Here is a 13,811-nt window from a genome sequence, read left to right as displayed (position 1 = left end):
TGAAAGTTCAAGGACAGCCTGGTCAACATAAGGACATCAGGTCTCAAAGGAAAAAGTGCTGGGGATATACCTCAATTGTAGTAGATAGTTGTTAAGACTGTAGAAAGCCCTGAGTTCAATCCCCAGAATGAAAGGAAGAAAAGACCAAAGAAACAAACTGAGGTTTTAAGTGTGGAATGTAGCTCATCAGTAGAGCCTTTTTTTAAAGAAAGATTTAATTTTATTTATCCTTGTTTTTTTTATATTTATTTTAATTTTTTTAATGTGAAATTGAGGATCAAACCCAATGTCTCACACATACTAGGCAAGTACTCTACCAATGAGCTACAATCACAGCCCAGTGATAGGACGATTGACTAGCATGGGCAAGGCCATGGGATCAATCCTCAACACTACAAAAGAAATACAAACCCTAAGCTCAACTCCGTGGTAAAAAAAAAAAAAAAAAAGTGACAAAATTTAACATTCCTTCATATTCAAATACTCAACATTTTAGTTGAGAAAGACACTCTCTCAACCTGATAAAAGTCATAACACATATAAATTCATATTTAATGATGAAAAACAATGCTTTTCCCCTAAACAATACAAGCATATCCATTCTCATTAGGTCTATTCAACATCACCCTGAAAGTTTTGAATAGGTCAATTAGATAAGACAAAATAAAACGCATACAGGGGGTTCAATCTCCAGCATATTAAAAAAAAAATCTGAAGGCATGAGAATTAGAAAGGAAAAAGTAAAACCAGTTTAAAGATTAATTCAAAGATGATCTATCTTGTACATTTAAAAAATGTAAAAAAAAAAAAAAAAAAAACAAGCCAGGTGTGCTGGTGTACACCTGTAATCCCAGTGACTCAGGAGGCTGAGGGAGGAGGATCAAAAGTTTGGGGCAGGGGCTGGGGATGTGGCTCAAGTGGTAGCACGCTTGCCGGGCATGCGTGCGGCCCAGGTTCGATCCTCAGCACCACATACAAACAAAGATGTTGTGTCCGCCGAAAACTAAAAAATAAATAATAAAATTCCCCCTCTCCCCCTCTCTCTCTCTTAAAAAAAAAAAAAAAGAATGAAACATTGAATTTCTACCTATTTAAAAAAAAAAGTTTGGGGCAAACCTCAGCAATTTAGCAAGGCCCAGGGCAATTTAGTGAAACCTTACCTCAAAAATTAAAAAAATAAATAAATAAAAAGGGCTGGGATGTGACTCAGTGGTAAAGTGTCCCTGGGTTTAAAAATTCCTGGCACCAAAAAAAAAAAAAAAAAAAAAAAATCCAACACAAGCATGCACACAAAAAAATTAAGGTAAACTGTTGCCATATGAAGTGGTATATGCTTCTGATCCCAGACAATCAGGAGACTGAGGCAGGAGGATCCAAGTTCAAAGCCAGCCTCAGTAACTTAGTGGGACTACCTCATAAAAAAAATTTTTTTAAAGGCTAGGATATAACTCAATAGTAGAGCATCCCTGGTTTCAAATTGATCATGTACACTGAAAACTTGTACATTCACATACTACAGTGCTATCTACTATACAGGTATAAAAAAGGAATGAGGGCTGGGCTTATGGCTTAGCAATAGAGTGTTTGCCTAGCACTTGCGAGGCCCTGGGTTTGATCCTCAGCACCCTGTAAAAATAAATAAAGATATTGTGTCCAACTACAACTAAAAAATAAATATTAAAAAAAAAAAAAAAGGAATGAGAAAGCTATGTTCTAAAATGGAAACATTTTAGGGCAAGAGTTATAGCTCAGTCAGTGGTAGAGGAACTGCCCAGCATGAAAGAAGCTCTGGGTTCAATCCCCAGTATCAAAAATTTGCCATTGAAAAAGTGTTAAGCATTAGGCATAAGAAATGGAGGTTTTGGTTGGATATAGTGGCATATACCTATAATCCAGCAACTCAGGAAGCTGAAGCAGTAGGATCCCAACTTTGAGGCCAGCCTCAGCAACTTAGTAAGACCCTGTCTGAAAAAATAAAAGGATTAAGAACCCCTGGCTTCAATCCCAAACAACAAAAAAAGAATGGAGGTATTTTCTGACCAGGCACGGTACAAAGGTCATTTTATTGGTAAACTATAGTTACCCTGCTATACAATAGCACATCAGAACTTCACATTCCTAACTGCAACTTAATACCTTTTGATCAATCTTTCTCATTTAATTAAAAATAAGTTAGTAGGACTGTGGATGTGGCTCAGTGGTTAAGCATGCCTGGGTTCAATCACCAGTACCAAAAAAATAAATTAAAAAGTTTAGAAATGGAGGTGGTAACCAGCATCCTAGATTGCCCCAAATGATACAGGCATCATGGTATATATGCACTATGCATTCTCCTTCATCTGCTTTACAAAGAGAAAGTGTCATAAAAAAAATACTGAGGCAAGAGATCTGGCTCTGTGGTAGAATGTCTGCATGGCATGCACAAGGTCCTGGGTTCCATCCCCATCACCAAAAAAAAGATACTGGGTCTTGCCAGGCATGGTAGCACACAACTGTAATCCCACTGATTCAGGAAGCTGAGGCAGAAGGATATCAAGTTCAAGGCCAGCCTCAGTGATTTGCGAGACACTCACTGTACAAAATAAAAAATAAAAAGAGCTAAGGATTTGGCACAGTGATAAAGCTCCCCTGGGTTCAATCCCCAATACGAAAAAAAAAAAAGAAAGAAAAGAATGAATGAATGAATGAAAGGCAGGCAGGCCTTCAGTATATAAAACTATCTGTTGTCAATTTACAGTAATTTTTTTTTTTTTTTTTTTTTTTTAAAGATGTCCAGGGATGGAGTTCAGGAGTGGGCTGGCCAAGTTATGTGCCAGGACCTGGGTTCAAACCTCAATACAGCAAGGAAAAAAAAAAAAAAAAGAAATGCTTTTGGATATAAAATTCCAATGATAATTAGTGTGGTATTAATATCTATTAATTTCACTGGGTACAGACATAACATTCACACCACCTACTTTCACCAGGGAGCCCTAACAGCTCCAATTACAGCATCAAGAGAAATTATAGATGACAAGGGGAATACATCCTCATAATTTATAAAGAAAGACTTCTGTTAGACTCTTCATGGTATATGAGGGGATATCACATAACCAGTAATTATTTTTAATTTAATCTAATTTGTTAGTATAATTGTTCACCCTCCAAATTAGATTTTATCCTTCTAGCCATCTTTAAGAGTATTATAATATCTTATATAATGTCACTGGAGATATAAAAAGAACTTTAGAGGCCTTAATAAAATAATTTCACCTAATAACAGCAACAAACACTAAAATCTGTTCCAATTTTTTGAGGGTAAGTCAATATGTATTATTTTACTGGTGCTCGAACAAATTTTCTTTTTTTTTTTTTTTTTTGAGAGAGAGAGAGAGAGAGAGAGAGAGAGAATTTTTTAATATTTATTTTCTAGTTTTCGTCGGACACAACATCTTTGTTTGTATGTGGTGCTGAGGATCGAACCCGGGCCTCACGCATGCCAGGCGAGCGCGCTACCGCTTGAGCCACATCCCCAGCCCCTCTAACAAATTTTCTAAAAATGAAAATATTATTTGAAAATACAGTTTACATATAGCCATGAAAAAGAATGTAGGGGGCTGGGATTGTCTCAGTGGTAGAGCGCTTGCCTAACATGGCCAAGGCCCTGGGTTGGATCCTCAGTACCACATAAAAATAAATTAATTAATTAATTCCAACTACAACTAAAAAGTAAAAATTTTTTAAAAAAAAGAATGTAGAGGGGCTGGGGTTGTGGCTCAGTGGTAGAGCACTTGCCTAGGACATGTACGGCACTGGGTTCGAATCTCAGCACCACCTATAAATAAGATAAAGGTCCATCAACAACTAATAAAACTATTAAAAAAAAAGAAGAAAAAGAATGTAGAGCTAGCTATAGCAACACATGCCTATAATCCCAGTGGCTTGGGAGGCTAAGGCAGGAGGATCACAAGGTCAAAGCCAGTCTGAGCAAATTACCAAGGCCCTAAGCAATTTATCAAGACCCTATTTCCAAATAAAAAAGGATGAGGATGTGGTTCCATGGTACAGCACATCCCTGGGCTCAATTCCCAGCACCTAAATATATCAGTAATATGGGTGGGGGATACTCAGTATTTTAAAAAAAAATCTTATGTTCACCCAAAAACTTGTACACTAATATTCATAGCTTTTTTTTTTAAAGAGAGAGTGAGAGAGAGAAAAAGAGAGAATTTTTTAATTTTTTTTTTTTTTTTTTTTTTTTAGTTCTCGGAAGACACATCTTTGTTTGTATGTGGTGCTGAGGATCGAACCTGGGCTGCACGCATGCCAGGCGAGCGCGCTACCGCTTGAGCCACATCCCTAGCCACAGCATTTTTTTTTTTCTGGTACTGAGTATCACACACACCACTCTATCACTGAACTACTTTCCCAACATTTTTTTTTTTTTTGAGACAAGTCTCACCAAATCACTGAGGTTCACCTCCAACTTGTGATCCTCCTGCCTCATCCTCCTGAGTCACTGAGATTTCAACAATGAACCACTGTGTCTGGTTTATATAACTTTTTTTTAAATTCCACTTACATAACTTTTGTGCATGTGGTGCACTGGAAACTGAATCCAGGACCTCCTGCATGTTAAGCAAGTAGTCTACCCTAAGGTTCACCTCCAGTCCAGAACATTTCTAATAGAATATCAAGAGTAAAAAATGTGCTGGGTGTGGTGGCTCATACCTGTAATGCCAGCAGCTCAGGAAGCTGAGGCACAATTTTGAATTCAGAGCCAGCCTCAGCAATTTATCGAATCCCTAAGCAACTTAGCAAGGCCCTGTTGCTAAATAAAATACAAAAAATGCTGGGGATGTGGCTCAGTGCTTAAGAACCCCTGGATTCAATCGCCAGTATCAAAAAAAAGGGGGGGGGGCAGAGTAAAAATGGGCCAGGTGCAGTGGCTCATGCCTATAATCCCAGAAACTTGGGAGGTTGAGGTTGCAGAATAGCAAGTTCAAGGCCAGCCTCAACAACTCAGTCAGGCCATGAGCAACTTAAAGAGACTCTGTCTCAAAATAAAAAGGATTAGGAATGTATTTTGTAGTCATGCATTCTGGATTCAATTCCCAGTATCAAAAAAGAAAGGTGGGGCACTGAATTTGGGCTTTGTTAGGAAAAAGGATAAAGGAGTGAAACATTAGAAGATACAGCTCTCTCTTTTTTCCCCCCTCCCCCAGTGCTAGGGAGGGAACCAAGACCCTCCCACATGGTAGAGAAGCACTCTACCCTACCAGTGGTGGTACACCACCAGTGCTGAAGGTAAAGGCACAGCTGTAAACATGAAGAGTCTAAAGATAGTCTTTCTTTTTTTTTGAGACAGGAAATAATTTTCTATAATATAGACTGATGAATATGACTAAATGATGATCAGCAATAAAGACCTGACACTACAATGGGCATAAAGAAAGATTAAGGGGATTTATAATATTTAGCAAAAAAGCATAAGAATTCAATTTTGTAGTATGCCATGAGGTTTATCTTTATACCTTTATCTCTGACGACCCAATTCCTACCAGAAACCTATCAAACAATGTTCAATATCCATAGTCTACTCTCTTACTGGCATGGATCTGCTCAAATGATAAATAACTATTCTATGGAGTTCTCACTGATTACTCCAGGCATGCCTTCCTCCATACTTGCAAAGTACTATCTATATAATACCTACCAGATCACTTAGCAATGTTTAGTGACATTTTTTATATTTATCTTCATCACAGAGAAATTACTTAAAAACATACTCTTTTGGTGTTTTTTGTTTGTTTATTTTTGTTTTTGTTTTGTTTTATGATGCTGGCAGTTTCTGGCAAAAAGGAGGCACTCAAATGTTTTATTTGTATGTTTGTGTTCATTTATTTATTTATTTATTTATTTGTTACTAGGGATCAAATTCAGAGGCGCTTTACCACTGAGTTATATCCCTAGACCATTTTTAATTTTGAGACATGGTCTCAACAGTTCCTGAGGCTGGCCTTGAACTTGCAAACCTCCTGCCTCAGCCTTCCAAGTCACTGGAATTACAGGCATGCACCATCATGCCACACCTAGCTCAAATGTGTTTAAGTTGTCAATGAATATTTATTTATGTGCAGTTCTGAGAATTGAAGCCTGCACTTCACACACATGCTAGGCAAGTGCTCTACCACTGAGCTACAATACCAGCCCTCAAATATGTTTTAATCATATGTAAATAAATGACTCTAAGGTTTCCAGTCCGAAGATGAACAGAAAATTATATAATTATTAACACAAAGGAAACACAGGTTTGGCAACAACAGATGGGTTCAAATTGTTAATATTACATTTTAAGTGAATATGACGTAAGATTGAAGAGAAGGGTTAGAATTTCTTGATCTGGGACTGGGGTTGTGGCTCAGTGGTAGAGCACTTGCCTAGCATGTGTGAGGCACTGGGTTCGATTCTCAGCACCACATACCGATAAATAAATAAAATTAAAAAAAAAAAAAAGAATTTCTTGATCTGAAGCTTCAAAGACAAGAAAAAATTTCACAGCTGGGTGTGGTGGCTCATTCCTGTAATCCCAGTGACTCAAGAGGCTGGAGGCAAGAGGATCACAAGTTCAAAGCCAGCCTCAGAAACTTAGCAAGACCTTGTCTCTAAATAAAATATAAAAAAGGGTTGGGGGGCTGGCGAGGTGGCTCAAGCGGTAGCGCGCTCGCCTGGCATGCATGCGGCCCGGGTTCGATCCTCAGCACCACATACAAAGAAAGATGTTGTGTCTGCAAAAAACTAAAAAAAATAAAAAAATAAAAAAATAAAAATAAATAAAAATAAAAATTCTCTCTCTACCGCTCTCTCTCTCTCCCTCTCTCTTTAAAAAAAAAAAAGGTGGGGGTTGGGGACATAGCTCAGTGCTTCAGTGCTCCTGGGTTCAATTCCTGGTACCAAAATAAATAAATAAATAAAAGAGTAACAGCAAAGTAAATGAATCAAAGTAGGTAAGACTACAGAGAAAGAGGAAGAAAAAGAAAAGAAGTAGTCAAACTGCTGCAAATCTAGTACAGCAAATATGAGAATGATGTCATTTGTAATTTATTAAAAACAGTTTCAGCAAAGTGGATACAAAAGCAAAACTAGAACATTAGGGAGAAATAAAATAGATGCCTGTTTTGAGAACATCACCTATAAATGGGCACAATAACTTCAGGAGTTATAAGACAGGGTAAGATTCCTTTAAATGTTCCTTGTTTTCCCAGGAAACGGTAACATAATGGAGAGACTGAGAACATAGATCCTAGAGGAAAAGAGTAATTATAAAACAAATTTTTTTAAAAAAAGTGTCAGAAAGCAGATCAACAGAGAGATCAATTTTCTTCTCAGAAAAGAAAGATGGGGTTGGCATGGCGCACACCTGTAATCCCAGAGACTTGAGAGGCTCAGGCAGGAGGACTGAAAGTTCAAAGCCATCCTCAATTTAGCAAGGCCTTCCAAGCTGTCCCCAAATAACTTAGCAAGACCCTATCTCTAAATAAAATACAAAAAAAAAAAAAAGGGCTGGGGATGTGGCTCAGTGGTTAAGTAACCCTGAGTTCAATCATAGATACCAAAAAAAAATAAAAACTTGCCATCCTCCTACCTCAGCCTCCTGCACTGCTGGGATTGCAGGTGTGCACCATTCTGCCTACCTTATGACACACACAAGATTATAAAGACCCAATGAAACAATATAGACCACAGTAGTTAATAAACAAGAAGCTGTAGCTCTGGGGTCAATTCTTCTTCAATATATTATCTACACATACTATGTACAAAGCCTTTGTACACTGGGAGGAATTAGAAGATTAAATATAAGAACAAGGTCAGGATTATAAACTGTAATGACAGCCAGATACAGTGGCACGCGCCTATAATCCCAGCAGCTCAGGAGGCTAAGGCAGGAGAAACACAAATTCAAAGCCAGCCTCAGGAAAGCGAGGCACTAAGCAACTCAATGAGAAACTGTCTCTAAATAAAGTACAAAATGAGGCTGAGGATGTGGCTCAGTGGTCGAGTACCCCTGAGTTCAATCCCTGGTACCCCAAAATAAAATAAATTGGAATGATAATCATTTTATATCACTGTACACAGAAAATAAATGAAGAGGATCAGGAGGCATATAATGCAGTGATAGAGAGTCTGCCTGACATGCACAAGACCTTGGGTCTAATCCCTAGCACCACCAAACAAAACTTGAACAACACCAGAGAGTAAAGTGAAGAGGCTGCTCCTTTGTGACAGGATGCAAACAGCATCCTTACAGATTTTCTTGATTTATGTATCTTTTTCTAATTGTAGACTGGGTTTACAACCATAATAACTACTCCTTCCCACTGTCTAGAGAAAGAATCTTATAATATTACAAACAGAATAAAAGACAATATTGCTAAGGATTTTCAAAATTCCTATCCCTGAGCATAGGCTCCATACCTGAATGAACTTCAAATGTGAACAGTACAGGGGGCTGGGAATATAGCTGAGTTGGTAGAGTACTTAACTTGAATACATAAATCCATGGGTTCAATCCCCAGACAACAAAAAAAAAAAAAAAAAAAAAAAATGTGAATACAAATGTCAGTAGCATATGGTGACAATTGGGCATAACCCCAGTAACTTGGAGGCTGAGGCAGGAGGATCACAACAAAGCCAGCTTCAGTAACTTAGCGAGGATCTAAGAAACTTAGTGAAACTCTGTCTCAAAACAAAAATGGCTGGGGTTGTGGCTCAGCTTTCAATCCTCTTGCCTCGGTCTACCAAATAACTGGGATTACAGGCATGTGCCACTGTGCCCAGCCTACAATAAATTTCAACATGAACCCAAGAAAAAGATTTGTCTCTCCAGAAATGGTGGTACAGGCCTGTAATCCCAGCCACTCTAGAGGCTGAGGCAGGAGGATCACAAGTTCAAATAAAATTTAAAATAAAAATAAAATAAGCTGGGGATGTGGCTCAGTGGTTAAGCATCCCTGAGTTCAATCCTTGGTAACAAAACAAAAAAAAAAAATCTGTCTCATCATCTGTCAGAGTTTTGTTTTGTTTTGTTTTGTTTGTTTGTTTATATCGGGGATTGAACCCAGGGCTATTTTTCCACTGGGCTTTTTTCCCCAACTTTTTCTATTGTTGAGACAGGGCCTTGCTGAGTTGCTCAGAGTGTTTTCAAACTTGAGATCCTCCTGCCTCAGCCTCCTGGGCTGCTGGGATTACAGGCCTGTGCTGCCACCACCATCAACCCCCACTGGAAGGTTTTCAAAACAGCCTATCCACCTCAATGTGTCTGGAACAATACAAACTCATGATAACCACCACAGCAATATTTTTTAATTCTGCAACTGCCAAACTTAAAAAACCAGATTATTAAAGTATATTTAAATAAGTTTAAGATATGAATCAACGGAAACAAACTCAACATACCCACATTCTCCCTCTGAAACTATGAAGAACAGCAGGGATGTATGCTACAGTGAATGTTTAAGGCACTCAAAACAATTATTACATATTATTAAAATCCTTCTTATAAAATCTTCATAGTATGAGGGATTTGTTAGCCAAAAAAAAAAAAAAATTAAGAAAAAATATCTTCTTGGTGACACTACCTCTGACCACGACAATGTGATATTTAGAGAGAAACTAAATCATATTTAAAGCTGAAAGAAGCAGGAATCTTAGAAATCAAAGTACTTTTGGATTTTAGAAGTGATGAAACCAAGGCTAAGAGAAGTCAACTGATCACTTAGTTAAATAAAGAGGTCAAGAAATTTTACATAAAGTTCTAATAAATAATAACCTTATCATTTACCACCCTTTAACAGTATTAAAATACTGAAAAAACCTCAAGTGAGTTCTTCTCCATTTCCTTACACATACACACACATATAAATATGCTTCAAATTTTAAAATTATGAAAGATTAAAGAGTCTAACCTAATGGTGGCAACCATCAAAAGCCTAAGACATTCTAGACCTTCACAAGTAGTTCAGAAAAATTAACCTCATTTAAATTGACTGATATCCAGGAAACCTTTTTCATCTTAGCCATTTTCAATCTGTACTCAAAATGTACTTCAACCTACAGCAAATCACCCACTAACTGAAAAAAACAAGCCATGCCTTATGCGGAAACAGGACTCTGAAGTAAGGAACTGGTTCACCTATATTCATGATACTAGCAATACCAAGTTTTTGTTTTTTCTAAGAGATAATAAAAAGTATACCTACATCTTGAAAACTTAAATTTGAACTCAATCAAATGCCCTTATAAATTTAACATTTAGCCAATCCTCAATGGAGATTTATTAGGAAAAGCTAAAAGGAACCACTCATAAGACAGATAAATTTTAAAATCAAAGTAAAAGTTCCCCCATTAAAGCTTATCATTAGCTTTCAGCTGTGAACTGATAACCAAAAACAAATTAGTTTTAAGCTTCCCTTTAAGTGGCCTGTGTATATACATTCATGTATATATTTAAGTTGTACCAAAAACTGCTTACAAATGGCAATTCCTGTGAAGTAGATGATGATGAAGTTCCAGGTAATTCTAGCATGTTTCCTAATGTACTGGTGCTGGAGTCTGGATCATCCTGAAAAGATAAATTTATTGAGTTTAATTGCTCTTCTATGGTAACGTTTGTATCTCCTAGTGAAAAGGGGGCTGGGAGAAGGGCTGTTTTTTCATTGCTGCCGTCCACTTCACTTCTTTGCTTATTTTTCTGCGTTTCAGTTTGAGGAGCTAATGGCAAGAATGGCGATTTGACTACACCGTGTCTACTCTCTGTTGTGCTGTCTTGTTCACTTCCCATGGCCATTTCTACACCATTCTCTGATTTAGGCTCATAATTGCAGGTGGCATTGGTCTGAGTTTCCTCAAAGATCTCCTCTATACTCTCATCCTCTGTGACTGGCTGTTCTGGGTCCATTTCAGAATCTACATCGTCCACACAAGTAAAATTCTCAAAGTGCAGAAAGCCATTCTTGATCGTCTTTGTTACTTTTAACTGGAGTTCAGGGGAGTTATTACAAGAGGGTTCCTGTTTCATAGCAAGTGCTGTTGGACCACCAGGACTCAAGGAAGTGCAAACAATTGGCGACTGAGCTCTTGAATCACTTTTCTCAGGGTCTTGAAAGGATTCTGATCCATCAGCAGACCCATTTAAATATTCTACATTGATCATGGAGGCCAAATCCTGTAGTCTCCGCAGTGGAATGTAACAAGATGGAGAATCTTGTCCATAAGCATTTTGGGATGTTCCACTGGCAGCCGATAACTGCATAGTACACCCATTAAGTGGCTCAGAAAAATTGGATTGACCATTACCGAAAGGGCTGTCCTTGTCTGCAGGGGCATCTAAATTCACTGGATTGGAAAAGGGCAGCAGACAATTTCTTCTAGATAGTTCACAGGTCTGATCCATCCTGGGCCAGCATCAACCTGGAATCCAAAAACACAGTAATTAATCTGAGTTAATAAGGCCATCTGACTCTTCTCTTCAAAATGGCAGCCATTTCTCAAGGCCTAGTGGCCTCTATGCTTTTCTGCTGTACTTCCAAGGGTGTAAAAAGTTCTCCTGGCTGAAGGTGGAAAAATGGCCTCAGTGAGCCTCAGCAAACTCCATCTTTTAGAAGCTGGGCAACTCCTGCCACATGGAAACAGCCCGTCCCTTTTTCCTGCACTGCAGACTGGTGGACACTTGGATTAAACTAAAATTAAAATCCCGTTGGCGATCAAAATTGCTAAAAATCTCAAAACAGGAATTGTCCTCGTCCTCCCCCGCCCGGGGTCCAGCGGCCGGATCTCTTGAAGGGAGGGGGCTACGGGATTCCAGAGGGGCTTCAGGACCCTGCACAAAAAGGTACCCCTCCTCCTTCCTGGCTCGCTCGGGTGCAGCGGTCACAATAGCGCTGCACCCTGCGCCTAGCCGGCGCCCGAGCCTTTGCAGCGGCAGTGCACAGGCCGCGGGCGAGTCGGCCGAGGCGGGTGCACCCCGGAGTTCGCCTTCCTGACTGCAGGCCTGCCCTGTCCACATCTGCAGGGCCCATAGGCCAGGACGCGGCAAAAAGAGAAACCGAGGCGGCCGGTGAAGCCAAGTCAGGGTAGCAGCAGCTGCTATAGCTTGACAAACATGGCTGCTGCCGACGCCGACACCGCCTGCCCGGGCCGCGCTCCTTCCCGCAGCTGCGGCAGCACCTCCCAACAGCGCCGACCATACTCATCAATATTCAGCAGCAAGCAAAGTTTGCTGCCGGAGGGCAGCCGCCCCCGCGCCCCCCAGCCGGCTACCTGTGGGAGGCGTAGGCCGAGGTGCGCGCGGGCGGCCGGGCGGCCGGCGGGACATGGGCCGCGCGGGGAGGAAGTTCGCGGCAGCCGGGCCAGCTAGGCCAGAGCCCGGCTGGTAGTGATGGAGGCGGGGGAGGGGGCCCGCAGCTGCAGAGCCGTCGGCCACCAACCCCGCGCCGCACCCGGCCCTCCCCAGAGCCCCTCACCTCACGGCCACCACCATCTTCCCCGCCCGGTCGTCTCCTCCCTCCTCGCGCCCGCCCGCCCGCCGCCCACCCCAGCGCACTAGTTACCGTGCCCCGCGCCCCCTCCCGGGCCAGCTGGGGGGAGGGGGTGACCCTCATTACACTGGGCGCGAGCGGAGCGGTGGGGAGAGAGAGGAGCCGCTCGCCGCACCCCCCTCCCCCCGCGTCTCTTCAGGGAAGGCAGCGAGCGCGACCTGCCCCGGCCTATTCCGCCGCCGCCGCCGCCGCCGCCGCCTCCTCCTCCTCCTCCTCCTCACACCCCCACCACGCGCGCCCCCGCGGCGGCTCGTGCCACCGAGCGCCTCGCGCCACCGAGCGCCTCGCGCCGGCCCGCGTGCGACTGAGGCCCCAGGTGCGCGCGCACCCCTTCCCCCACCGCGCGCGCTCCCACGCCTCACTCTTCGGGGTTCAGGGCGGGTGAAGTCGGGCTCGCGAGTGCGCTGCCCAATCAGCAGAGCTGCCGCTGCCGCCCCCTCCCCTCCCCCTGCGCTCCCGCTCGCCGCCCGGGCCTACGGGCCGGCCCCGCAGCCCGGGCGGGGCCTGAGGCAGGCTCTCTAGGGGCCTCGCGCGCCTCCCGGGAGTGTCGGGGCCTGCGGGCGTCGTGGGTGGCATTCCGATCCCCTCACCTACCTCAGGGCGCTGCGCCGGCACGGGGCTGCACACGGCTACAGTACCTACCCGTCTCGAACCCCAATCCCGGCGGCACCTGGCCCGGCTGAGGCCTGTCCAACAGCCCAGGCAGCCCGGCTCGGGCCCGCGTTAGTCCCGGCCTCCATCTTAGGTTACAGCCCGGGCTCCCCATCCACTGGGCACCTGCCCTCAGCCGCCTCCTTTCGGCCCAAGGCCAAGGAACCCCCCCTCCTGACGCAGGGCTCACCTGGGGGTTTGGGCTGGGGTCTTCGAGGCCTCAGGCCCCGAGCAGGCGCGGCCGCAGGTGAACCCCCTGCTCGGCCGCACCCCAAACCCACACCACCACCACCACCACAGACCAAGCTGAGCAGGAAACAAAATGGAGGCAGCAGCTCGGGTCTGCCTCCCTGAGCCAAGCCTTTGCAGCCCCAGGGCTCACTCCTGCTGCAGGCTCGACGCCCGCGAGGCAGAGGGCTGTGTCTTCCGAGGCGCCGCGGACAGCCGCCCTAGAGCAGTGCAGATGGCCCGGGAACTCGGCCCTGCGGTCTACACAGCCCCTCACCCACCACCCTTTCTCTTTCCCCTCCCCCCTAGTCTCTCCCTCCCCCTGCCCGGCCGTGCGGGGTGAGCGGCTCCGGGGAG

The 13,811-nt window shown here is 43.1% G+C and overlaps 1 protein-coding gene across 8 annotated transcripts in view; it reads right to left on the bottom strand.

Annotated features, from left to right (window-relative positions):
- Positions 1 to 13,496, bottom strand: part of Nsd1 (nuclear receptor binding SET domain protein 1) — a 140,725-nt gene extending 127,229 nt beyond the window's left edge. For 2 of the 8 annotated variants that reach the window (XM_076856590.2, XM_076856598.2), the window contains exons 1-2: positions 12,588 to 12,727; positions 10,511 to 11,448 (exon numbers count right to left, since the gene is read on the bottom strand). In XM_076856590.2, the coding sequence (XP_076712705.2) occupies positions 10,511 to 11,431 (921 nt within the window). In that variant the 5' untranslated portion in view covers positions 11,432 to 11,448; positions 12,588 to 12,727. The other 6 variants (XM_076856591.2, XM_076856593.2, XM_076856594.2 and 3 more) reach the window with 6 other exon arrangements.
- Between the last annotated feature and the right edge of the window lie 315 nt (positions 13,497 to 13,811).

This window comes from Callospermophilus lateralis, chromosome 5, assembly GCF_048772815.1.
Source record: "Callospermophilus lateralis isolate mCalLat2 chromosome 5, mCalLat2.hap1, whole genome shotgun sequence".
In the NCBI taxonomy this organism is placed as follows: Eukaryota; Metazoa; Chordata; class Mammalia; order Rodentia; family Sciuridae; genus Callospermophilus; species Callospermophilus lateralis.
The sequence above is the reverse complement of the archived record's forward strand: the minus strand, read 5'-3'. Positions and strand labels throughout refer to the sequence as shown.